Source organism: Stegostoma tigrinum, chromosome 2 (assembly GCF_030684315.1).
Source record: "Stegostoma tigrinum isolate sSteTig4 chromosome 2, sSteTig4.hap1, whole genome shotgun sequence".
Classification (NCBI taxonomy): domain Eukaryota; kingdom Metazoa; phylum Chordata; class Chondrichthyes; order Orectolobiformes; family Stegostomatidae; genus Stegostoma; species Stegostoma tigrinum.
The window spans coordinates 41445377-41472314 of record NC_081355.1 but is presented as its reverse complement, the minus strand read 5'-3'; the positions used below and the strand labels follow the sequence as shown (position 1 = coordinate 41472314).

The following is a 26938-nucleotide window of genomic DNA, read 5'->3' as shown; positions in this document are numbered from 1 at the left end:
CATTGGATAAGCATATGGATGATAATGGAATCACGTGGGTTAGATGGGCTTCAGTTTGGTTTCCCAAGTTGGCGCAACATTGAGGGCCAAAGGGCACATACCGTGCTGTAATGTTCTATGTTCAAAGTGCTTTCTCAAAGACAGAGAGGAGGCTGTAAGAGGCAGTGATTCTCTCATGATAGTTGAGGGCTGTTAGCTCTGGCAGATGCCAACTAGCTCTGGGGATTTGTCCAACCTCCCCATTTTTAATACCCGTGATGACACATCAATATTTCTTACAACAGGATTAGTCCAATATTGTCAAAATCATCAAAACTAAATTTAATAGGTTTTTGGTATCTTAGTACCTGGTTCAAATTTATTGGATAATTAAAAGCCTGTTTGTCTCCGTCACAATTGCTGCTTGGCCTGCCAACTGAGTGGCCTTTCAATACAAATGTTTCAATTCAGGTGCTCTTTATATACTTGCAAATTTTCAAACTGCCACTCATAGACATTCATTTTAAATCTCTAAGCACAGAAAAAGCACATGATATTTGCTTTCCCCTCTAGTATTTTATAAACACCAAATTGTAACTGCTTCCTAATCCAAAAATACCCTACCCAACTTCGCAACTCTAACCGATGGCTTTCTTTTTAAAACTTTAACTCCATTACATTGCTATCAGAGATGATGGGAACTACAGATGCTGGAGAAGCCAAGATAACAAAGTGTGGAGCTGAATGAACTCAGCAGGCCAAGTAGCAACTTAGGAGCACAAAAGCTGATGTTTCAGGCCTCGACCAGGATGAAGTGTCTGGACCCAAAACCTCAGCTTCTGTGCTCCTAAAATGCTGCTTGGCCTGCTTTGTTCATCCACCTCCACAGTTTGTTATCCATTACATTACTAGATCCTTAGCTCATTAATCTAGAGTTACCCAATGCATACTAGTTCTATTTATAGATAATGTTGAACACTACCGTTTCTCATATAAGCATTTTTCTTTTAAACTCATGATAATGTATCTGTGATAATATTTTCACGATCTGCAACATGTACAATCTCCAATGAAATAATCTAGTGTTCTTGCCCTTAAATCTTTCCAGATATGTCAAAGGATTGTGATTGGTATGCGCAATCGTTTCTGATACATTGTTTGCAAAGTAAACATTAAAATGTTGTAAGGCCATTAGTAAGCTCAATAACGCTTTTTCAATGGTTGAGTTTTTTCAGGCAGACATTGAATTTTTTTGAAAAATAACTGATTGGCCTTTCAATTCCATAACATAATTCTTCCTGTAACAACACAGCTCCAACACCTACACTGCTTGTGTCGTTGGTGACTATGAAGGGATTTTAAAATTTTGGCTTGACTAAAACTGGTGTGGTGGTTAACAGAGCTTTTAAACCTAAAATGCCTCCTGGCATTGTTCTGTCCATTGATATTTTGTGTTATTTTTTAACAAATCCATCAGTTTGGTACAATTTCCTGTGGAATCTGCTCAATCATAAGAATCACAGCACTTCCTTCTTCGAGGATGGTTTTGGAAATTCTTCAACGGCTTTCATCTTCACCTCCTTTGGTGTCATCTGTCTGTTTCTGATGTTGTGCCCTAAGAATGTCACTTCCACCTTTGCAAGTTCTGTTTTTGCCATGTTTATGACAAAGTTTGCATTCTGTAGTCTCTCAAAGAGCATTTGGGGTGGCATCTAGCTCAATGGTTAGCACTGCTACCTTACAGCGCCAAGGACCCAGGTTCGATTCCACCCTCAGGCAACAATCTGTGTGGAGTTTGCACATTTTCTCCTCATGTCTTTGTGGGTTTCCTCTGGGTACTCTGGTTTCCCCCCACAGTCCAAAGATGTGCAGATGAGGTGGATTGGCCATGTTAAATTGCCTGTAGTGTTCAGGGGTGTGTAACTTAGTTGGGTATAGGGGGATTGGTCTGGGCAGGATGCTTGGAGGGTCAGTGTGGACTTGTTGGGCCAAAGGGCTTGTTTCCACACTGTAGGAATTCTATGATTCTAAGCTTTGCCAAATGCACCATGTGGTCTCTCCATGAATGGCTAAAGATCACTAAGTCATCTCTGTAGATGGCACAAGTAGTTAATCCTACAACATCTCTCTTTGTACGCCTTTGAAAAGTGGCTGGTGCATTTTTCATTCCAAAGGACAGTACTTTAAATTGATAGAGCCCATTTGGGGTTACAAAAGCAGAAACTTCTTTTGCTGTCTCTGACAAAGGTACTTGCCAGTAACCTCAAAGTAAGTCCAACTTTGTGATGTAAGTGGCTTGTTATGCTTTTTCTGCACAATACTCCAGCTTTGGAATTGGGTATAAGTAGATTTGGTCACAGTGTTGACCTTCTGATAATCTATGCAGAATCATTGAGTACTATCAGGTTTGGGAACCAACACAATTGGCAAACTTCACTCATTTTGACTTATCCCCATGATGTCTTCTTGGAGCATTGCTTCCACTTCCTCCTCAACCTGTGCTACTTTGAAAGAATTAAACTTGGAGGGGTGTTGTTTTATCAGATCAGCATTCCCCAGTCAACCTCATGTACTATGACATTAGTCCTTCCTATTCTATTTCTACATATGTCCTCCTAGCATGGTAACAAGTCTTTCAATTCAGTTCTCTGTTCCTGGGACAGATAGACCCCTGCCAATCCCATTCCCTAAGGACTTCCTCACTATTCAATTTATTCTGAGGCGCATCAAAATCCAAATCCTCTGGGTTTGCTTCGTCACCCTGAGTAGCAGTAACTAGTATCTGTTTCTTCAGATCCTTTTCCCCATCGTAGTAACGTTCCAGCATGTTCAATGACATACCTGAGAATATTTTTTCCGATCTGGCATCTTTACCAGATAATTCACCTCACTTAATTTCTTCTCAGTCTGTTAGGGATGACTAAACCTTGCTTTGAAGGGATCTCTTACCACTGGGAACAGTATCAATACTTTACCCCCACCGGCAAATGTACGAATTTTAGATTTCTTAGCTACTTCTTGCTTCTTTAGGTGCCGTACCACCTTCAACTGTTATCTAGCTAATTCGCCTGCTTTGTTTAATCTTTCTCTCACCTCAGATACAGAATTCAACTGTCAAATCTCTGACTTTGAGCCTATTAATATTTCCTTAATTCATTTTAAAGTCCCTCTTACTTGGTGTCTGAATATCAATTCAATTGGAATAAACTGAGTCAATTCATTTGGGGCATCTCTAATAGCAAATAATATAATGAGATACCTTTATCCCAGTCATTTGCATAACCCTGGCAATAAGCTGTCAACATTGACTTTAGGGTCTGATGCCAACTTCCCAATGCTCCCTGGGTTCAGGATGGTGCATACCTAATTTAAAGAGTTGGATGCCTAAGCTATCCATGGCCTCTTTAAAGATTTTGGCAGTTAAATTGGACAGTTGGTCTGACTGAATCTCCCTGGACAGTCCATAACAGGTAAAGAAAGCAAGCAACTCCTCCATATCCTTTCTCGCCCTAATATTCCATAATGGAATTGCCTCTGGAAGCCTGGTAGCCGCATCCATCATGGTTAGCAAATACTACTCCCACTTTTGATTTTAGGAAAGGGACCTACACAACCAGGAATAACCCATGTAAAATCTTCTTCAACTGTGGGAATTGGCATCAACGATGCTGTGGTTATCACTGCCTATGGCTTTTCTACCATGTGGCACATATGACAAGTACAGCAAAATTCAACCACATCTTTGTAATCTAGGTCAATAAAAATGCTTCTGTGTCCTAGCTTGAGTCTTCTTCACTCGTAGGCGACCATCTAAAGATAATTTGTGTGCTACCCACAAAACTTCCTGTCTGTATGCTAGCAGCAACACAATCTGATGAACTTTCCTGTCCATTTCTCATCTGCACTAACCTGCCAACGTCTCTATTTCCATGTTAAGATTTTATCCTTAAGGTACTTAGCAGTCTGGAATACGCTCTGATTCCTTTACCGAGTAAGGCTTTATAATAGAAATCATTTGTCATCTCTTCTCTTTGTTATAACTCCATTAATCTTTCAGAACTAAACACCTCCATCTGATCCTTTACCTACAGGCTTTTCCTTTGCCATCTCAGCAAACAGAGAATCAGCTAACTGGATCTCAATTCCTTCATCTTTCTCTTTTGCTTTTTTTTTAACTTGTTGTTTTAGCTTATGACTGTGGGATCTTGTCACCACATAGCCCAGAAAAGTTCCAGGGTATTTTTCTTTAACTCCTCAGTTCCTTTGTTTTCTTTACATTTTTCCACTACAGTAGGCATCACTCTCACCTGAGATCCAGGCTATACCATTTCCAAGAATAAGCTATATTCCTGGAACAGCCACTTTTTCCATCACTCCCACTACCACTTTCCCAGTCTTGATTGGATTTTCTAGCATTATCTTACACAGGGGAACGCTATTCCTCTCTCTATTTATTCCACAGATTACCAGTCTCTCGGGCAATATTTCAGAAGGAATGCAAATATTTTCATCCTCTTGGAGACACACTAGCTCCCATATCCCTCAATATTTTGACTGCTTTACCTAATCCCCCTCTTCTCCCTGAGTAAATCTTACCTACACATGTATCAGAGATAATGGGAACTGCAGATGCTGGAGAATTCCAAGATAATAAAATGTGAGGCTGGATGAACACAGCAGGCCCAGCAGCATCTCAGGAGCACAAATGCTGACGTTTCGGGCCTAGACCCTTCATCAGAGAGGATGCTCTCTGATGAAGGGTCTAGGCCCGAAACGTCAGCTTTTGTGCTCCCGAGATGCTGATTGGCCTGCTGTGTTCATCCAGCCTCACATTTTATTATCTTACCTACACATGTGAAGATTTTGAAAAGATTGGGTACTATCTTATTATCCAGCCTGTGTCTAAGCTGTGCACTCTCCTGAAGCTCCTCAACTTCTCTTGGAATTTCCTTCACTACCTTAGATAATCCCAAACGTTTGACCTCTTTTACCACATCAGTTTTCTCAGCGCCTTTCTTAAACCACCAGCATTGTGACTTTGTGTGTCCCATCTTATTGCAGTGAAAACACTTGAAGCCTTTCACCTCTTTTCTATCCTCTTGGGTTTCTTTTTTCACATGTGGTAAATTGTTCCCAGTGTGATCTAATTTTTGTTTTTCATAGAAGGATCTTCCTCTTTCCCAATTTCTCTCATGGAATGAAATTGCTGTCAGAAGCTAGACTTCAATTTATGCACTGTGTATTCATCTGGCATTTCTGCAGATGAACTTGCTGTTTTAATTTTCTGTTCCTCACCATGAGTTCTTGTCACTTCTGCACGGCAAACACCACACTAGCTCTGTCTACCAGTCTACCCACACAGTATCTGGCTAGTTCATTTGTTTAGCCAATTTCTCAAAAGGAATGAGAAAGGCTTCTACATTTTTTTCATAGAATTTTGGTAATTTTTGGACATATTTGTATATGTTTCTATCAGGGGGTTGGCTCTGATGAGTTTGCTCATTAACACTTCTTCTTTGTACTTCCAGTTATATCATTTGAATTCTTTTTCCTTCAAGTTCCAACTTCATCTTTCCCAACTTGAACATTCTTGCCCTTTCTTTTTCTTTGTCTAGGGGTTTTCTTTCCCTTTCTTTATCTTCTATCATGGCTATCCTTTCTTTTTCTTCAGTAGCTGTCTTCTTTCTCTTCCTTTATTCTCTAACTCCAATTGCCTCACTTGCAATTTATTTTTTTCTAACTCCACTACACTTGACTGTTTCTCTGATATACCTAAATGCTTGGCTAACTTAGCTACAAATTTGCTAATTCCAGAAGTATCATCTTTTCCTGTCTTTCTAAATGTTCTTGGCAAATTTGGGAAGCAGCTTTGACTCCCTCGAAACTCTTTATTGATGTTTAACCAACAAAAAGCAAAAAAAATTGAACAGATTTTCCACTTCTCACTTAGGTTTTATTTAAAGATTTCGGACACTAGTCCCCAAGTCTGTTTAAATCTGCTGGGACTTTTCATACCCTAAATCTGTTCAAATCTGTCCAAATCCCAGATGTGGTTCTATTATAAAGCAGAGGTTGACTCCCCTCCAAGAACTAAAATCAAAACACCCAAAGAGGAGCACCTTGCCCCGTAATTTTTTTTTCTTTTACAGGCCCTTCAGCCCACGATGTTGTGCCGTGGAATAATCGTAATCCAAGAATAAAATAACCTAACCTACATTCCCCTCAATTCACTGCTGTCCATGTGCATGTCCAGCAGTCACTTAAATGTGACTAATGACTCCGCTTCCACAACTACCACTGGCAAACTATTCCATGCACTCACAACTGTCTGGGTGAAGAACCTCCCTCTGATGTCTCCTCTATACCTTCCTCCTAACACCTTAAAACTATGACCCCTCATGGCAGTCAATCCTGCCCTGGGGAAAAGTCTCTGGCTATTGACTCTCCATGCCTCTCATTATCTTGTACACCTCGATCAGGTCACCTCTCTTCCTCCTTCTCTCCAGACAGAAAATCTGTAAAAGGATTGTGAAAGGAGGTTTAGCCTCCTTTTCAGCAACTTCTAGTGGTTAAATACAATAAATCGCTAACATTCACTTTAAAGTCAAGTAACTATTTGTCTAACTCTGACAATGAACATATTAACAAACCATTAATAAACTGAATAAATGCTTTCTAATCACTAAATATTCCTGAATAATGCAAGATTCTAAGGTATGCTGCTCCAATAAATACAAGTCCCACTTAAACAAACATATTTAGTCTTTCGAAATTGTAGCTAGGTTACAAATCTTCCAGAATGTTTGGTGCCTTCACTGTTAATTCTTGTGTAAGGAATGCCTTCTCTGTTGATTCTTCTGTTAGGAATATTAACTAGTTGTGTCTCTGGCACTGTTGTTGTGTAGATGGTGCTTTCTCTAAAACATAAAAAAGACTGAGAGAGGCAGTAATTCTCTCTTGAGAGCTGAGGGCCATTAGGTTTCGCAGAGGGCAGCTAGCTCTGGGGCTTTGTCCAACCATCCACTTCTTTTTATACCCTTGATGACATATCAATATTTCTTATGATAGGATTGGTCCTACATTCTCCAAACCATCAGACTTAAATTTAATAGGTTTGTGGTATCTAAGTACCTGGTTAAAATTGATTGGCTAAATTCAAAAGCCTTGGTAAAAATTGCTGCTTGGCCTGTTAACTGTGCTTGCAATACAAATGTTTCAATTTGGGTGTTCTCTGTGTACTTGCAAACTTTCAAGCAGCTGCTCACAGACATCTATTTTGAATCTGCAAGCACAGGAAAAGCACATGATCTTTCAAAAGGCCCACACAATGCTTCCACCGCCCCCCCCCCCCCCCGGCCCTGTGATTTACAAATACCCAATTCTAACATCCTGCCTCCCAATCCACAAGTACTGTACCCAACTTCGCAACACAGTGCTTTACACTGGTGGAGCTGCACAGCCAAGTATTTGCATGACCGCATAATCTAGAGCAAAACTCTAGAAGCTTATTGACCTAATCTGAGTACTGAAGTATGTCATGTTTGAAACGTGCTGCTAACTAATCTTTATAATGATTTGACATGTATAACGGAACATGTTATTTAAGTCAAGATGTTCTGTATTGTTTCTCAAAACTCATGGCTCTTCATTGCAGGGATATTGCATGAATTGAGAATCCAGATCTAGATAATATATAAAGAGCATTTAACAAGAAGCAATGCAATGCATGTTGTTCAAATTTAAACATAATTACAATCACTGAATCCCTACAATGAGGAAAGGGGCCATTCAGCCCATCAACTCTGCACCAGCCCTCTAGAGAGCATCCCAACCAGACTCAACACCCTACCCTATCCAAGTAATTCTACATTTACCATGGCTAACCCATCTAGTCTGCACATTCCTGGGCACTACTGACAATTTGCCCATGGCCAAACCACCTAACCTGCACATATTTCAACTGTGGGAAGAAACTAGAGCACTTGGAAGAAACCTGCGCAGACAAAGGGAAAATGTGCAAAGTCCACATAGACAGTCACCCAAGGCTAGAATCAAACCTATGTCCCCGGCACTGTGAAGCAGCACTGCTAACCATTGAGCCATCATGCCACCATAAATTGACAGTAATTAACAGTCCATAGCTTTAGTTTTGTTCACATTGGACTTCACACCACTGAATTTAAGATGTGAAATTATTTCTGTTTCAAACATGCAGATGCATGTGGCTCCATTTTACTACTATGCAACTTGTTAATGAATGCCTCGGTTTCTAAATCTCTAGGATGAATATTTTGATTTATGCATGCCTCAAAGATTATGTTGCAGCATGTTTTGAAAAGTAGCATATCTAAGTGTTTAGATTAGATTGGTAAACTACTGAAACAGAGGAGGAGGACAGTAGACGCAGAAATTGAGGAGAGGTAGAAACCAAGGCAAACATGACTAGGAACAAGAACAGGCATGGAAACACTGTTGAAAAGAGCAAGGGACATGTTCTGAAATGCATGTGCTTCAAAGCGAGAAGCAGGATAGACAAAGTAAATGAATTTAGAGCTTCGTTTAGGACTTGGAATTGTGACATGATTGTGGAGACTTAGCTGAAAGGGGTACAGGACAGGCAGCTGAAAGGGGTACAGGACAGGCAGCTGAATGTCCCAGGATTTAGATGTTTCAGCTGAGATAGGAAAGAATGTAAAAGGGGTAGGGGAGTTGCATTACTGAGAAAGGAGTATCTTCTAGCTGTACTGAAGGAGGAGTCATCAGAGGACCTGTGCAGTGAGGCAATATGAATAGAACTCAGGAATAGGAAACGTGAAAGCACAATGCTGGAGATATACCACAGGCCTCCCAATAGCCAGTGGGAGATGGAGGAGAGACTGCAGGCTGATTTTGGACAGATGTAAAAATCAGCAAGGTTGTTGTGTTGGGTGATTTTAACTTCACCCGTATTGAGCGGGACGCATTTCGTGCTAGGGTCCTGGGTGGGTCAGAATTTGGAAGGACTATTTAGGAGGGTTTCATGAATCTGTGTATAAACAGTCCAACCAGGGAAGGAGTTATACGAAACCTGGTTTTGGGAAATGAGCTCGGCCAGGTGAGCGAAATTTCAGTGGAGGAGTATGTTGGGAGTAGTGATCGTAATACTATGAGTTTTAAGATACTCATGGAGAGGAATAACAGCAGTCCACTGGTGAAGGTGTTAAATTGGAAGAAGGTGAACTACAACAATATTAGGCAGGAACTGGAGAGTGTTGATTGGAAGTAGCTGTTTAAGGGTAAATCCACGTCAGACATATGGGAGTATTTCAAACAGCAGTTGATAAGCGTTTGAGACAGGCGTGTTCCTGTAACAATGAAAGATCGATGTGGCCTTGGATGACCACGGGTGTTTTGATTTTGGTCAAAAGAAAAACGAGGCAAAAAATTTACAAGAATGCTGCCACGTTTGGAGGGTTTATGCTATATGGAAAGGCTGAATAGGCTGGGGCTATTTTCCATGGAGCATCAGAGTCTGAGGTGTGACCTTATAGACGTTTATAAAATCATGAAGGGCATGGATAGTGTGAATAGCCAAAGTCTTTTCCATGCAGTGGGGGGGGGGGGGGGGGGGGGAGTAGAAAGCTAGAGGGCATAGGATTGAGGTGAGAGGAGAAAGATTTAAGAAGGACTTAAGGGGTAACATTTTCATGCAGAAGTTGGTGGGCATTTGGAACAAGCTGCCAGAGGCAGTGGTGGAGGCTGGTCCAAAAGCAACATTTAAAAGGCACCTGGATGGGTGCATGAATCTGAAGGATTCAGAGACATATGGGTCAAATGCTGGCAAATGGGACTAGATTAATTTAGGATATCTGGTTGACATGGACAAGTTGGGCTGAAGTGTCTATTTCTCGGCTGTATAACTCTATGACTAGCATTTTGGTTCCGTGGTTAGCACTGCTGCTCACGGCACCAGGAATCTGGGCTTGATTCCACCCTCAGGTGGCCGTCAGTGTAGAGTTTGCACATTCTCCCCATGTCTTTGCAGGTTTCCTCCGGGTGCTCCGGTTTCCTCCACAGTCCAAAGATGTGCAGGCCAAGTGGATTGCCCGTGCTAAATTACTGATAGTGTTCAGGGATGTGTAGATTAGGTGAGTTGGAGGTGGATGGTGGGATATAGATATAGATAGGATACTCTGAGGGCTGGTGTGGTCTGGTTGGGCCAAAGGGCCTGTTTCCACATTGTTGGGATTAAATTTGATGACTCTATGATGTAAGGTCTAGAAGGATGGGAATTGACAATGCCTTTGAAGTACATAAGGAAAGTAAGAACAAATTTAAACACGGCCATGACAAATCATTAGCAAACAGAATTAAGGAAAATCCTAAGACCTTTTATACATACATAAGAAAAACAAGAGGGTAGCCAGGGAAAGGTTTGGCCCACTCAAGGACAAATGACGGAATCTATGTGTGGAGCCAGAATAGGTAGATGTTGTCTTAAACGAACACTCTGTGTTGGTATTCACAAAAGAGAAGAAATTGGTGGATGATAATCTCAGGTAAGGAGTGTTGAATTTCTAAGCCAAGTTGCTATTAAAAAGGATGAGGTTCTGTGCATCTTAAAAAAAGTATTAAGATAGATTAGTCTCTGGGCCCTTATGGGATCTATTCCAGAATATTGAGGGAGGCAAGAGAACAAATTGCAGGAGCAGTGACAGATATCTTTGTGTCTTCTCTGGCCACATGTGAGGTCCCAGGGGACTGGAGAACATGCAATGTCATCTCAGTTTTAAGAAGGGTAGCAGGGATAAGTCAGGAAATGACAGGCCTGTTAGCCTCACATCGTCATTAGGGAAATTGTTGGGAAAAGATTCTCAGGGACAAGATCTATGAGCATTTTGAAGCAAATAGACTTATTAGCAATAGGCAACATGGTTTTGCGCAGGGGTGGTTGTGACTCACTAGCTTGATCGAGTTTTTTGAGGTAGTGACACAGAAGATTGAGGGAAAATCAGTTTATGTTATTGATGTGAACTTCAGTAAAACATTTGACAAGGTCCTTCATGGCAGGCTGGTACAAAAGTTGAAGTCAATTTAAAGTCTTAAAAAATCTAAAAGGTGAAGTCACATGGCATCTAGGGTGAGCTGACAAGATGGAAACAGAATTTGCTTAGACATAGGAGACACAGGGTTAGTGGTAGAAAGAACCTTTTCAGAATAGAAGGTTGTGACTAGTGGTGTTCCACAGGGATCAATCCTGCAACCTTGGTTGTTCATGGTCTATGAAAATGATTTAGAGGAAAACATGACTGGTCTACTTAGAAATCGATTCCAGCCTCGGGTGACTGTCTGTGTGGAGTTTGCACATTCTCCCTGCGTCTGTGTGGGTTTCCTCCGGGTGCTCTGGTTTCCTCCCACAATCCAAAAATGTGCAGGCTAGTTGGGTCAGCCATGCTAAATTGCCCATAGTGTTCAGGGGTGTGTGGGTTATAGGGGTATGGGTCTGGGTGGGACTTGTTGGGCCATAGGGCCTGCTTCCACACTTTAGGGAATCTAATCTAACCTAATCTAAATTTGCAGATGATACAAAGATTTTTGGAATCGCACATAGTGAGGAGCATTATCAAAAGATAGAGCAGGATATAGATCAGTTAAAGGCAAGGGCAGAAAAATGGCAGATGGAGTTTAATCCAGACAAATGTGAGGTGAATTATTTTGGAAGGTCAAGTACTGATGGAAATTATACAGTGAATGGTAGAACTCTTAGGAGTATTGGAATGCTGAGAGGTCTAGGTGTGCAGGTCCACAGATCACTGAAGGTGGTAGCGCAGATAGACAAGATAGCAAAAAAAAAGACCTATAGCATACTTGCCTTTATTGGAAGGGCTATTGGGTATGAGGATAGGTAAATTATGCTGTAGCTGTACAGAACTTTAGTTAGAAGCCAGACTTGGAACATTGCACACAGTATTGGTCACCATGCTATGGATCAGGATGCTTTGGAGAGGGCATAGAAAACAGGATGTTGCCTGATATGGGGGATTTTAGCTATGAGGAAACATTGGATAGACTGGGTTTGTTTTCACTGGGGTGCAGGAGTTTGAGGGGTGACCTCATAGAAATTTACGAGATTATGAATGGCATGGATACAGTGGAAAGTATAAGGCATTTTCCTCGGGTGGAGGGGTCAATTACTAGGTTCAAGGTACTGGGGTAATTTTAAGAGATGTGCAAGACACGTTTTTCACTCAAAGGGTCTTGAGTGCCTGGAACGTGCTGTACTGTTTTTTTGTTCATTGCTGAAGTTTTACTCTCACAGTTTTGAGGTCATCTGAATTCTTCAATGTGTTATTCTTTTCCATTTATTTTCTTACTTGTGTGATTTGGAAAGGAGCATACAAAAACATGTTCCTCATAATTTTCTTTCATTTAAAATGAGGGCTAAAGTATATGATATAAGTAAAAATATTGTACACTTTAATTAACATGCCATTATCTTAGCTAATTTTAGAGGAAGTTCCAATCCTTGAAGATTTACAAGATTGTCATTTGATTTCTTTTCATTGATGCAATGAACCTCTAAATTTCTAACAAACTAAAACACCCTGTACAGATATTAATCTACCTCAGCTGGGGAACATTTCGAGTTACTTCTTTTGATAATATAATTTCAACAATTGACTGTGTCGCTAATTATCATCGTTGCCTACACACTATTTAGAACTTTGTTTTGGCTCCAGGGTCCTAAATTATTTAGAAAACCAGTGAGCCTTACCTCAGTTGTTGGAGACAAGTGAGCCTTACCTCAGTTGTTGGTAAAGTGTTGGAAAAGGTTATAAGGGATAGGATTTATAATCATCTAGAAAAGAATAAATTGATTAGGGATAGTCAGCACGGTTTTGTGAAGGGAAGGTCATGCCTCACAAACCTTATTGAGTTCTTTGAGAAGGTGACCAAACAGGTAGATGAGAGTAAACCGGTTGATGTGGTGTATATGGATTTCAGCAAGGCGTTTGATAAGGTTCCCCACAATAGGCTATTGTACAAAATGCGGAGGAATGGAATTGTGGGAGATATAGCAGTTTGGATCAGAAATCGGCTTGCTGAAAGAAGACAGAGGGTGGTAGTTGATGGGAAATGTTCATCCTGGAGACCAGTTACTAGTGGTGTACCACAAGGGTCGGTGTTGGGTCCACTGCTGTTTGTCATTTTTATAAATGACCTGGATGAGGGCGTAGAAGGATGGGTTAGTAAATTTGCAGATGACACTAAGGTTGGTGGAGTTGTGGATAGTGACGAAGGATTCTGTAGGTTGCAGAGAGACATAGATAAGCTGCAGAGCCCCGCTGAGAGGTGGCAAATGGAGTTTAATGCAGACAAGTATGAGGTGATGCACTTTGGTAGGAGTAACCGGAAGGCAAAGTACAGGGCTAATGGTAAGATTCTTAGCAGTGTATATGAGCAGAGAGATCTCGGTGTCCATGTACACAGATCCTTGAAAGTTGCTACCCAGGTTGACAGGGCTGTTAAGAAGGCGTACAGTGTTTTAGCTTTTATCAATAGAGGGATTGAGTTCCAGAACCAAGAGGTTATGGTGAAGCTGTACAAAACTCTGGTGCGGCCGCACTTGGAGTATTGTGTACAGTTCTGGTCACCGCATTATAAGAAGGATGTGGAAGCTTTGGAAAGGGTGCAGAGGAGATTTACTAGGATGTTGCCTGGTATGGAGGGAAGGTCTTACGAGGAAAGGCTGAGGGACTTGAGGCTGTTTTCATTAGAGAGAAGAAGGTTGAGAAGTGACTTAATTGAAACATAGAAAATAATCAGAGGGTTAAATAGGGTGGATAGGGAGAGCCTTTTTCCTAGGATGGTGAGGGCGATCACGAGGGAGCATAGCTTTAAATTGAGGGGTGAAAGATATAGGACAGATGTCAGTGGTAGTTTCTTTACTCAGAGAGTAGTAAGGCAACGGAACGCTGTGCCTGCAACGGTAGTAGATTCGCCAACTTCAGGTACATTTAAGTCGTCATTGGACAAGCATATGGACGTACATGGAATAGTGTAGGTTAGATGGGCTTGAGATCGGTATGACAGGTCGGCACAACATCGAGGGCCGAAGGGCCTGTACTGCGCTGTAATGTTCTATGTTCTATGTTCTAAAAATAAATACCGCAATTAACCAACTGATGTGACTCAATTCTTTATGCTAAAATTGAAATACAGAACGATTTTATTTCGAAATAATTTTGAAGGCTTTTAATGGAATTCTTAAACCTCCTTTTTCATGTTGCCAGTTACAATTTTGTCGCCACAATTCAGTTCTTCAAACATTTCACGTTCGGTAAAATCTTGATATTTTCCCCCCTATTCGTTTGATACGACATTACTAAGATAGTGGTGTGTTCAATTTGTATTTCTGAGGTATTCACTTCGTTTGTAACTGTGTGGTTTGAAACTGCCTTTACTTAGCTCTTCGGTAACTGCCATAAGTTCTTAAAAGCTCATTGCTGCTTCATTTATCGGCTAATTTGATTGCTCCAGAATTTAAAATACCACAGAATTCCTAACTCTTGAAAGTATGGGGCATCAATCTTTAAGAATTATTAATAATTCTTAATATTCACATCTACCTCAGGTTTGAGCAGGGTGGCAGTTTACTTTATATCAAATTTACATCACTTCCTTGAACATTTCTTTGAAGGAGCTTTTTCTTTGTTTCAAGAAGCCTTCCTGGTTTTGCTATTGTTTTGTCAACTTGATTCGATGCTATTTAACTAATGCGACGAAGAAGAAAAACGGTGTTTTCCAACCTAGTGCACTTCCGAATTAGAGTTAAACAAATGGTTAGATTCCTGAAGAGCTTGGATGTTTGCGGCATTTGGCAAATGGAAATTTAAAAAAAACACTTCCCAATGAAAATATTATCCAAAATACGTTAAGATCGTGTGCTGTGTTCCATTGTGTGGCTAAACTAGGGGAGATCTTATCTTTTAGGAATTTAGTTCCAGTAACGGGGTGGGGTCGGGGAGTGCGTTCATGTACTCACTACTGGTTTAAATTTCTTGGCCAATATTGATTTTATCTTGCGTTCAACTTTGGTTCAATTTGGTGTGAGTACTGGTTGTTATTTTGTTTGGTATCTATTTATTAATAATCAGTATTTTGAGGTAAATAATTATTTATTTTTATGTCAAGTATGCAGATTTCTATGAAGGAAATGCGCGATTAGACCAGTAGAGAGCTCAGATCATGAAATGTTCAGACGTTAGCGCTCTGACTTCCTTTTGCTGGTCAACTTTTTCGTGCTAGTGGGACGTGAGCTGGGGTCGGGGTTGATTAACCTTCGTGACGAATATTTGTATCGATTTCGTTGAATACGATCATTCGATTCAGTTCTAACTGCAGAATATTCAGTGTTTCCTCTCATTCTAACTGGCATATTTTTCTCATATATTTTAAATGTAACTTCAATGTTCCGTTTTTAAAAATAGAGTCGCCGTAGTCCTGCTCTGTCATTGGAAACCACTAGTGGTGATTTGACATGGGTTGGAGAGGAGACTCCTTTGTGGTAACTTCAGCTGGTGTAGGAATGGAACCGACATTGTTGGGGTTAGCATCACTCTACATCACAAACCAGTTGTTCAGCCAACTGACCTAACTGGCCAGGCAGTGCTGTCTAATGGCTAAAGAAATCGTGAATAGACCATGGTTTCATTCTGATATGCAGACTAATTAATAAATGCTCTGCCAGAATCAAGTGTAGGAACAAGTTTGGCTACAACGTCAGACAGGTTTCTGAATCCCAAACTGAAAAATCTACGAGGTTTACACAAAACAATTAGACAACGGGTTTGCCTATTTCTCTGTTTGATTCATTACACTCGGAAAGGTTCCTCTTTAATGAGACAAAGTGAAGCAGTGTTTAGCAATGTTGTTATATAAATAAAGGAAAGGGCAAAATACCCTTTACTTTCAAAATGCACAACGTCGTGCATGAGGAATGTTTTCCACCTCATCTTCGCTTGACCCCGATTGATATTATTTAAATATTCTAATTGTCATGCACCCGATTTTTAAAATACTAGTTTTCAGTTGACAAGCAATTTGCAGAAATTTAATTCACGCTTTTTTAAATCGCAATGTTTGAACTAAAAATCAATATCCAACCTTGTAAAATTTCCAACGAAGGTAAACGTTTAACTGTGGAAATAACCCCATTTCTTGCCTTTCTAGCTTGTATCAAACTGCATCTCGAGTCTTATCCCTCTCACCGAACTCAGATTCACAAGTAACAAAAATACAAGTACTCGATGATTAGGATGCATTGTGTCATCTCCAGTTCAAAATAACCTCCAAAACAACTTGAAACGCCCCAACAATCAGCTACACACCTCGAAGCTCACTTTGATCTATGGTGAAATGAACGGACATTCATTTTCATTGATACTTTCACAGGATCTAAACGTTCGTCTAAAATTCGCCATATGTTCTACACACATCATAACACCTGTGTATTGCCCACATTAGACAGACGGTTTGGTAGGACGTGATCACCTTCGTGCTGATAACGTTTTTCTTCAGTTGTTAAGGAATCGTATGGTATCAGAATTCCAATAAGGCAAGTTTACAAATGTTTATTACAAATGTTTTTACATGGTCATTTCAAGATCTCTGCTGACTTTGTTTTGATGTGGGATCTAACCTTGAATTTGTGGTTAATTCCTGTTCAATTTGCGGCTGATTATGTCTTTGGAGGCTGCTGTATTTGAGACACTGGCAGGCGGGTCATGTTGGACTGAATGTCTACGTGCAGATTAGAACAGGCTATCTTCGTAGGTCACCAACACGGTTCACCTGACATGAAAGCTAGTGCTGGTGTTCAACTCCTATTCAACTGTGTCAAAAAGTGCGTGTATCCTGAATCAGCGCGAGGTTAACCGGGGATGTAGGGAGTGTTCAGAACGTCTTTTAAGGTTTCAGATAAAGAGCCGCAAAGCGGCGCGTTGCACTCCTCGCGGCATCAAATGGGACACAAATGCCTAAGTTGGTTTCCGTGAACACGAGCACTTCCTGTCAAACTTTTTTTTTCATTCCGTGTATGTTTTGCCTCTATTAATTCATACCTCCAGCATCTTTGACGATTCCTTCACTCTGCCGTTTATTTTGCGCAGTACATGAACCGGAGAGCTAGTGGAGTCCTACGCCAGCCTATGTCACCTTGCGTCGTTGAGCGGAGCTGATTCCTGGCCCAGAGACAAGATGTCTAAAGGGGACCAGTACCAAGATGCCGACTGCGTGTGTTCTTACGGGATGAAAATCACCTGGGACATTAATGACCCCAAACTGCCCCAGGTAACTTTTTTGTAAAACATTTGTCTTGTAGGAGAACGCGCTCAAATGTGATATTTCTAGCAGAATGGTAAAAGTTATAGTCAAATGTCGTTCCTCAAACGAATTTTGAAATCCTTGAAGTTGGTCGAGCAGGCTGGAAAGATCAATTTGGAACAGTCTTGCTTATTTTTGTGCTTCTTCCATTTGAAAAAAAAATTGTGCATATTGTATTCATCTCAATGAACATTATTTTAATGTTTTCAATTCAATTTCAAAAGTTAAATTGGAAACATTTTGAAATAAATAATTTATGGGGTAGAGACAGGATCAGAGTCGTTCTGAGGACGACAATATTTTAACCAGACCTGAAACAAAAACAGAAATAGCTGGAGAAACTCAGTAGGTCTGGCAGCATCTGTGGAGCGAAACCAGAGACAATATTTCGGGTCTAATGACCCTTCATTGAAAGGTCCATACCTGTGGATTTCAGCAAATGATTCTGTCCCTGCACCTTAATATTAACGCCCATTTGCTGGTGATTTTAGCTCGTTCCTTTGGAAGTGCTTAATAGTTTAAAATCTAATGTATTTCAAAAGAAAGTCGACAATTTTGGGTTGGATTCGGATGTTCTGAATGGCAACAAATGCAATTTAATAAAATTTGCGATAAATTTTACACATGCAATGCACATGTAAACCAATTTCAATTTGATCGTTTGGATTTACTTTAGAGAGAGATTGCAGATTTATAAGTAAGACATAGATCTAAAATTGATCTAATAATGGTCTAAATTTGGCCTCATAATATGCGTGTGGTATGGGGCCTAGAAAAGGGTCACGTTTGCTTTTCTCATGTAATATTGTTTCTCTGCTGCCTTATACAATTGAAAATAAGTCAATATTTGTGTGTAACTCGCAGGATATAAAGCAGTTTGATACGTTCCAGGAATGGACAGATGGCTATGTACGATATATTTACACTGCAGATGATAAAAATGCGCAAAGGCACCTTAGTGGTTGGGCCATGAGGAACACCAACAACCACAACTGCCAAATCCTGAAAAAGTCCTGTCTCGGAGTAGTGATCTGCGCCAGAAACTGCACCTTACCTAATGGTGGCAAATTACAGCTCAGACCAGCCATCTGTGACAAAGCTCGTCAAAAACAGCAGAGTGAGTAACTCGCAGTCTGGTATTGTATATTGTTGGATTAATACAACTTTATTTATAGGAGACTGCTTGTTTCTAACAGATTGAACCCGATTTGCATCAGGAAAGAGAATGGCTGCCGGTATGTACCTTGTAAATATTCACTCAAAGGTTTTGGGCAGCTGGCAAGGCCATCAAATATTGCCCATTCCCTAATTGCCCAAGAGAAAGCAGTGAGCTCATTTCTTTAACCGCTGCTGTTCTTTTGCTTTAGGACCACCTATATTGCTGTTTGGATGAGAGCTCCAGGATTTTGACAGACAATCATGTAGTTTCAAGCCAGTATGGTCTGTAGCTTGGAAGGGAACTGTGGTGCTCCTGTACATCTGCTGTCTTGCCCTTCTAGATAGTAAAATATTACTCAAATATCCCACTCACCAAAGAACAATTGGGCCTATTTGAAATCAAAACAAAGGTTTGACGGGAGGAGGGAAAGGTAAAACATCAGATAGGGATGGAGATGGGACTGAATCTGCTTATAAAAAACAATTATTTGACAACTCACTGGATGTGCTGCAATACAATCTTCTAAAATATATTAGTATAAAATACGTTATGAAGGAAGCTTGTTTTTTTTTAAGAGTTCTCTTTCTCTGCTCTAAAATCTTAACTTCTCAGCAGGTGGACTTGGAGTGATTTTTGATTTGGTGCTCAGTTTTCTATAGTTTGAGGCATTTCTTCACTTTCCAAAAGTACTTGCTCCATACGTTGGATTACAGATGCCCCCTAAAAGAACCACAGTGAAATTTTTAGATTCTTTCTTCAAAATAAACTAATCAAAGGAAATTTATGTAATTAATATTATCCCCTTTCTGTATGTATTTCTGCATGTAAGTCTCACAAAATGCTGAGTATATTGAAACTTTTCTGGGAATGAGCCAACCTATTCAATCTAATTTTGATTTTGTTTAAATTGTGATCACTACAGAATTAAAGAATGTATTACAGCTCAGAGATATAATTTTCTCAACACAATCTAAACTAAAGCTGCTAATTTGCATGCAATTAAATATTACCATTTTTCAAGCAGGTACCCAATTCCAGCCCTTTATTGTAATTATGTATGATTAAATTAAAACTGTGATCATTCATTACTGTTTCACCAAGCAGTACAATAAATCTGTCACAATATATTATGTTACAATTTTTGATAACTTGGAAGAGCTCTGTCATTTTACACTTAATCTTTTCAGATCCAGTGATCAGAAGCCCTAACTTCTCATGTCTCTTTAAGAACTTGTACCTCGTTGGTGGCACTTAAGCCAGAGACAATCAAAAGTGGTTTGATATTTCTAACATGACTACAGAGGACCAGGAGCCAAATTTCCTGACATCCACAGGAACTTTAAGTAGAACATTTAATATTTCATGATACCATTGTTCTGTTATAAAGTTTTAATCATGTGGAATAGGATGGGTAGCTGATGGATGCACATTGTATTGAAAATCGAACAATTGCGTGTAATTCTTCTGTCAGCAAGTGAGAAACAGGGAATGTACTCTGCAACAAAATATTAGAATTATAATTAACTTCACTGTAATATGTACAGTAAAAAGTTTATAAATCGCCACTTATGGTGCCATCTTAGGTGCAAAGATACCTAGGTACAGATTCTTAGTACAATTTTTTAGGGAAAAATAAAAATAAAAAGTCCAGCATTACAGATCATAGGAATAGGTTAGAAAAATAAAGAAATAAAATGCTCAGAATAACAGCCCAGTCCAAGCTGGGCCTTGACTTCAGACCACACGTGCTTCACCTTGAGGCTGTCAAGGCCAGCAGATGGCTCTGGAATCATCCTGAGGCGATAAGTCCATGCTGAGGCCATGCTGGGCTGCTGACAGACTGCCACGTTGGGCTGGGAGACGGCCAGCCAGGACCAAGAGGATGCCACACCGAGTTGAGAGATTGCCATGCAGGGTCCAGACTCCACCACATTAGGTCTGTATTGAGGCTGAGAGTCTGGGTCCATGTTCAGGCTGGGAGTTCAGTATATCACCGAGAAGAAAGAAGGAAAGGAAATGCTAAAGGGATAAAAAAAATGAATAAAAACGAAACAGACGGAGTGGACAAGCTCTGGCTGAAAAGTTTTTCTGCATTGCCACCTTGGAAGTGTATGTATATTTTTGGTTTAATATAGAGTTACAGAGTCATACAGCATGGAACAGACCCAGTTCAACTTGTCCATGCCAACCAGGTTTCCCAAATCAAACTAGGCTCACTTGCATGCATTTGCCTCCATTTCCCTTTTAAACCTTATCTCTTAAATGTTGTAACTATTTCTGCATCTACCACTTCATTTGGCGGTTCATTCCACATATGTACGACCCCATACAGAACCCATTCATTTAGCCACCAAACTTTAAAGTTGGGAAATTATTGCTAGAAGTTAACATCAGCAGTATTTAAAAAGTAGGTTTCTGTAGTGTCCAGGATATCCTCTGGACGTGCTGATGTCTTCTACTGTGTGATCATGCATGATTGGAGTTACAATGAAATCGCAATTAATCAAATTTGGATAATGCACAACTCCACTTGTGGTGAAGTTGTCAGTTATTCCCACTTGCAAAACAGGAAATTTGGTAGAATGAAGCCCATAATAAACTGAAGTCCCAGAATGGTAATTCTGGATTAGCCAAATGTGCAAATGCTTGTTGGGAGGATTGTGCCAATCAATTGGAGTGGAGTTAGACCTGCTAGAGTACGAATTGCATGCAAGACGTCATTCAATATTGAAATTTTCCTGTGGAAGTAATCCACATATATGGCTATACCTGTTCAGAAAATTAAAAGTATTTTCAATCAGAGACAAAGTGAAGTTAATGAAGCAAGTGGACCACCAGGGTGTGAAACGAAAAGCAGTAGGAGATTCCAGCACTGGATTTGTCAACTATTCTGAAGTAATTCTCTCCATTAAGGAAGAAGCTGAGAACAGCCTGTCACTGAAGAGGCTGTGCTAACTTGGCTCAAAGGCAGCTGAAGCAGAGAACATTCCCGTCTTATAGTGATGAAAATGTGGAAAATGGAAGCTGTTCCAGCCACACAGGGTTCAACCAGGCTATGATTGCTCAAGATGCTGAGAATGAAGAACAGCAGGTTGATGCCAACTGACCTGATGACGAGGCTGTTTTTGCAACACTGTCTGTTGCACAACAGAAATGACAAATGAGGCAATCATTAAATGCAGTAGGTTCTTCAGCCAAAGATCCTGAGGAGCTTGAAGGGTCCAATGAATCCCATCCAGTCACCTGCCTGTTTCACCAGCTATGCCAAAGAAGTGATAGAAATGTTCTAGGATTTTGCAAGCAGCATAAAAACATGGAAATATTGATGACATGGTGGAATGTAGTACACAATCCAAGGAGAGCATGTTAGGCAGGAACTTTTGTCAGAACTGACTCCAAACTTTTTTCAACGTCTTTTAGTTTTATATGATACTTTTATAAGATATGAACAAATTTAAACAAAATACATCTTTTGCATAATTGCTGTGTCAATGAATTTTCATTTTTTGCAATGAACACATTTGTAAGTAAATCAGATTACATAGGGCCTTCTTTGGCTATTTCAAAGCTCTGCTTAATGTGAATTTGTTGGCAGCCTCCATGTTATTTTTACCTGGATACTGTCCTCAGTTTGAGATCAATGTCCAGAAATGAATTTGCGTTTTTGAGTTTTAGAAGTAAATACTTGGAATGGAATCCTCCCAGCCTCTAAACAATGTGGGGATTGATGAAAAAGTTGGGAGAATTCAGTGAGATTGGCAGGAGGGAGCTTCATAGCTTTGAAAGCAAAAATTCCCATTTTCCAACCAACAGTGAGATGAGGTTCACACTAGTGAGCAGTGAGTGCTGAGCTGCATGTATTAACATGAGCTAATATCAACACTGACCCCTGTGGGACCTTCATGGACATAGACTTTTAGTTGAAAAAAACAACTCAACATCACATTCTGCTTCCTGCCTCTCATAGAATTTTACAATACATAAGGAGGCCATTCAACCCATTGTTTGAATGGGACAACACATCCATCCTAGGAAAAGCCAAACAGAGACATACACGAGAATTCCTAGAAGCATGGCATTCCAACCGGAACTACATCAACAAACACATGATTTGGAGACCATCTACCACCCGCTGAGAAAAAGAACAGGAAACATCACCAACACAGGAAATGACATCAACACAGGAAATGACATCACCAACCCAAGGAAACCCAAACACGTAAATAGAAAGCAGAACATAACACCAGCGCTTCACCGGAGGCTCACTGATGTTATCTAGAATGGTAACAAAACGTCTGAAAACGAACCTTCCAACTCAGTGAACTAGCTTACATCTGGAACAAAATAAAGACCCACTCTTTTGTGGACTGAGAAGTGGAGAGCGCAACTGTGTTGGAGGTGGAAGGAAGACGTCGGGTTGGCTGTGTATCCTTGCAACTGGTGGATCTTAATGCTGACTTTGGCCTAACGCTGGTTCAGGGGAGCAGCCAACCTGCAACAATGGCTGCGGTGAGTGCTCGTGCCCCGGGTCAGGGGGCCCAGAACACCATCCTCATTTCCGTGAAGAAGGTGGATGAAGGTGCACCTGTGGACTGCACCTTCGTCGTGAAGAGAGTGCTGTTGGACTGTTGTGGGTTCGCTGCTGCGGACATTTATTGCCTGCAGGATTTCCCTGGAGGAGGTTTCTACGATATAACCTTCAGGAGTGCCAAGCTTTGCGAGTGCTTCCTGGAGGTTTTCAAGGAGAAAGGAGGTGAGAGCCCCCTCTCTGTACTGACCGCTGTCCTGCTGTTTGTGATGCCGGTGCAGAGGGGCCATATGGTGACTGTACACATGTACAACCCACATGTGCCAGCAGCTGATGTTCTGACCTTCCTTGGACAGTACGTGAAGGTGGAAGGGGACCTAACTAACATCATGGACCCCTTCGGGATCTGGACCAGTAAGAGGCAGGTCAGGGTGACGCTGAGGACGGGCGCGGACGGGAACATCGTACACTCACCATCCAGCTTCGTGATCAGTGGGAGCAAGGGCTACCTGACCTACGCAGGGCAACCCAAAGTCTGCCATGCCTGTGGTAGGTCAGGTCACGTGGCGGCCGACTGCAAAGCCACCTTCTGCGGGGAGGAGGGACACCTTTCAAAGGATTGCCCAAAAGAAAAAAGCTGCAACCTTTGCGGGGAAAGGGGCCACCTCTATAGGGCATGCCCACGGCAGGGGACCACCTACGCCCAGGTCGCCGGCAGGGGCGATGTGGGGCAATCCCCCCCTGGAGGAGAGGAAGGCACCAGGCCCCTGCAAGGACCCCCTAATGTGCAGGAGGGCCAGGTCGTGCAGGAGGGACCAGCCCTGCAGGACGGACCCGAGGCCAGCAAAGCACCCCTGCAGGCTCCGCTCCCCCCCGACAACCCTGAGTCGATGGAGGAGGTGACAGGTGACCCAGGGGAGTGGACGACGGTCCGGAAGGTAAGGAGGAAGGTGCGCCGGTGGGCCCCGGCACTGCAACTATCAGGCGGGAAGAGGCAGCTACAGGGGTCCAAAAGAGCTCTTCTGATGAGGGGGATTCGGAGGAGGCCCGCCCAAAGCAGAAGCTAAAGATCTCAAGGGAGAAGGAAAGCAGCACCCCGATTCCAGGTGATGGGAGGCGTCCTGAGGCTCCCTCCAACACCCAGCCATGCGCCGCTGGGGCCCTGGAGGGCCCCCGGAACCTTCAGATGGGAAGCAAGAAACAGCGTGTCCCTAACCTGACCCAGAGCCGGACTCTCCTGTCTCCGTACCCCCAATGGGGTATGATACCCAGAAGGCAGCACGGACGGTTTCCTGAGCCCGGAGAGCGTCCAGCAGTTACCCCGGGCAATGGGCATGAAGGGACAGATGGATGGGCTGGACCTTGGACTCGGGGAGGGTACTGCGGTCACTGCCCACAATGGGGGTATGAGTTGTGAGCATTAATGTGCGCAGCGTCAAGTCCACCGCAAGATGTGTGTCCACGTTGGCCTACCTGACCACCGTCAGGACAGACCTCCCGTTTCTGCAGGAGTGCGGGATACTGCACCTCAGCAGGTGTAGGAAATGGTCAGATGCCTGGACCTGTGGGCCTTCGATCTGGTTGGGGGGTAATGACTGTCGTTCCTTGGGCCTGGCTATTCTGCTGCGGGGGCGCAACTGCACCATTTCTCAAGTTCAGGAGGTGGTGGGGGGGGCACCTCCTAGTGGCTGATGTCACCTACAGGAATCCCCTGAAGCTGATCAACGTGCACGCCCCAGCAGTACGGAGTGAGCGGTTGGCCATCCTGCAGCGGCTTCCACCCCTGCTGGCTACGTCCAGGCCGGTCATCCTAGGCGGAGACTTCAACTGCATCATCGATGCAGATGGAAGATCCGGCATGGGGACAGCGGGTGGGGGGAGTCAACTGGACATCACGTCCAGATCCCTGATGGGCACGGTGAAGGACGCCAAGCTGCTCGACGTCTTCAGAACCCCTGCAGATGGAGCGCAGCAGAGACACACCTGGTCGCGGCCAGACGGATCTATCCACTCAAGGATAGACTTCCTGTTTGTGTCACGGGCGTTCTCGGTCAGGTCCACTGGCGTCGAGCCGGTGTTCTTCTCTGACCACTGCCTCCTGCTGGTCGACTGTCACTTCCAGGCTGACCAGCAGGCTGGCAAGGGGACGTGGAAGCTCAACAGGACTCTGTTGACCCCAGAGAACATCGAGGAGCTTAAGAGGGAGTGCGCCGGTTGGAGAACCGTGAAACCCCCCTTTGAGGCTCCAGGCGACTGGTGGGAGACAGTGAAGGAGAACATCAAGAGGTTCTTTGTTCTCAAGGGTGTTCAGAAGGCGAGAGAGAGGCGGGGAAAGCTGTCGCGACTCCAAAAAAAGATGCAGAACCTGCTCCTTCTGCAGTTGATGGGGGTCGATGCCACAGAGGACCTCTGCGAGGTGAGGGGCCAGCAAGCCTCGCTCTTTGCCGCGGAGGCCTCCAGGATAATCTTCCGGTCCAGGGTCCGCTCCATGGAGCAGGACAAGACCTGCTCGCGTTTCTTCTTTCAGAAGGTGCACAAAGAGAGCTCTGTGCTTAGCCGGCTGAAGGAGGACGATGGCTCGGTGACGTCGTCTCGGCCCGACATTTTGAGGACTGTACTGCCGGACTGTACGACGCGAAGCACATGGACAACACGACCTCCAAGTCGTTCCTGTCTTCTATCACGGAGGTCTTAGATAACGGCGCGAGGGAGTGGCTGGAGCGGCCGATATCCCTGGACGAGCTCATCAGAGCCCTCAAGTCCTTTGAGAGGAATAAGACTCCTGGGAGCAACGGCTTACCGGTCGAGCTGTATTCCGCTCTGTGGGACCTGATCGGCCAGGACCTGCTGGAGGTGTACGATAGTGCGCTTTGGGCAGGGGAAATGTGCAAGTCCATGAGGAAGGGCATCATCACCCTCATTTACAAGAGGAAGGGGGAGAGGGAAGAAATTAAGAATTGGCGTCCCATTTCATTATTGAACGTGGACTACAAAATCCTGGCCAAGGTCATAGCCAACTGGGTCAGGTCTGTCCTGGAGTCGGTGATTCACCCTGACCAAACCTATGCTGCGCGGGGCAGGAAGATCGCTGAGAGCCTCGCGTTCATCAGGGATACAATTGCCTACGTGTAGGACAGGAGGGTGGACACCTGCCTTGTCAGCCTGGACCAGGAGAAGGCCTTCGACAGGGTCTCTCATGCTTACATGAGGGACGTCCTCTCCAAATTGCGGTTTGGGGAGGGCATCCGCAATTGGATCCGGCTGCTCTACACAAACATTGTTAGCGCAGTCTCGATCAACGGGTGGGAATCGGGCCGTTTTCCTGTCAGATCTGGAGTCAGGCAGGGCTGCCTGGCTCTCCTGCCTTGTTCGTGTGCTGTATGGAGCCCTTTGCCACATCCATCAGGAAGGACGTGAGCCTAAAGGGCGTGACTATCCCAGGCAGCGGAGGCCTTCAGGTCAAGACCTCCCTGTACATGGTCGACATCGCCATCTTCTGCACCGATCGTCGGTCGGTGAGTAGGCTGTTGGACATCTGCGGCCAGTTTGAACTGGCCTCGGGTGCAAAAGTCAATAGGGGTAAGAGCAAGGCCATGTTCTTCGGGCGCTGGGATGACCGCTCCTTCATCCCCTTCACCGTCAGGACAGACTACCTGAAGGTGCTGGGTGTTTGGTTCGGTGGAGCTGGAGCGTGCACTAAGACTTGGGAGAAGTGTATCACCAAACTGAAGCAGAAGCTGGGCAGGTGGATGCTCCGGTCCCTCTCTATCGCGGGTACGAACCTGGTTGTCAGGTGCGAGGGGCTTTCGGTACTGTTGTATGTGGCGCAGGCCTGGCCTATTCCCTGGACCTGCACCGCTGCGGTCACCCGGGCCATCTTCCACTTCATTTGGGGGTCGAGGATGGAC

General features: G+C 43.0%; 1 protein-coding gene across 2 annotated transcripts in view; it reads left to right on the top strand.

The window, feature by feature from the left end:
- Positions 1–16989: 16989 nt before the first annotated feature.
- The window catches only part of gcm2 (glial cells missing transcription factor 2), a 60031-nt gene continuing 50082 nt past the window's right edge, over positions 16990–26938 (top strand). The window contains exons 1-2 of one of the 2 annotated variants that reach the window (XM_048562685.2): positions 16990–17310; positions 18208–18460. In XM_048562685.2, coding sequence (XP_048418642.1) covers positions 17218–17310; positions 18208–18460 — 346 coding nt within the window. In that variant the 5' untranslated portion in view covers positions 16990–17217. The remainder of the gene's footprint in view (positions 17311–18207; positions 18461–26938) is intronic. The other variant, XM_048562692.2, reaches the window with a different exon arrangement.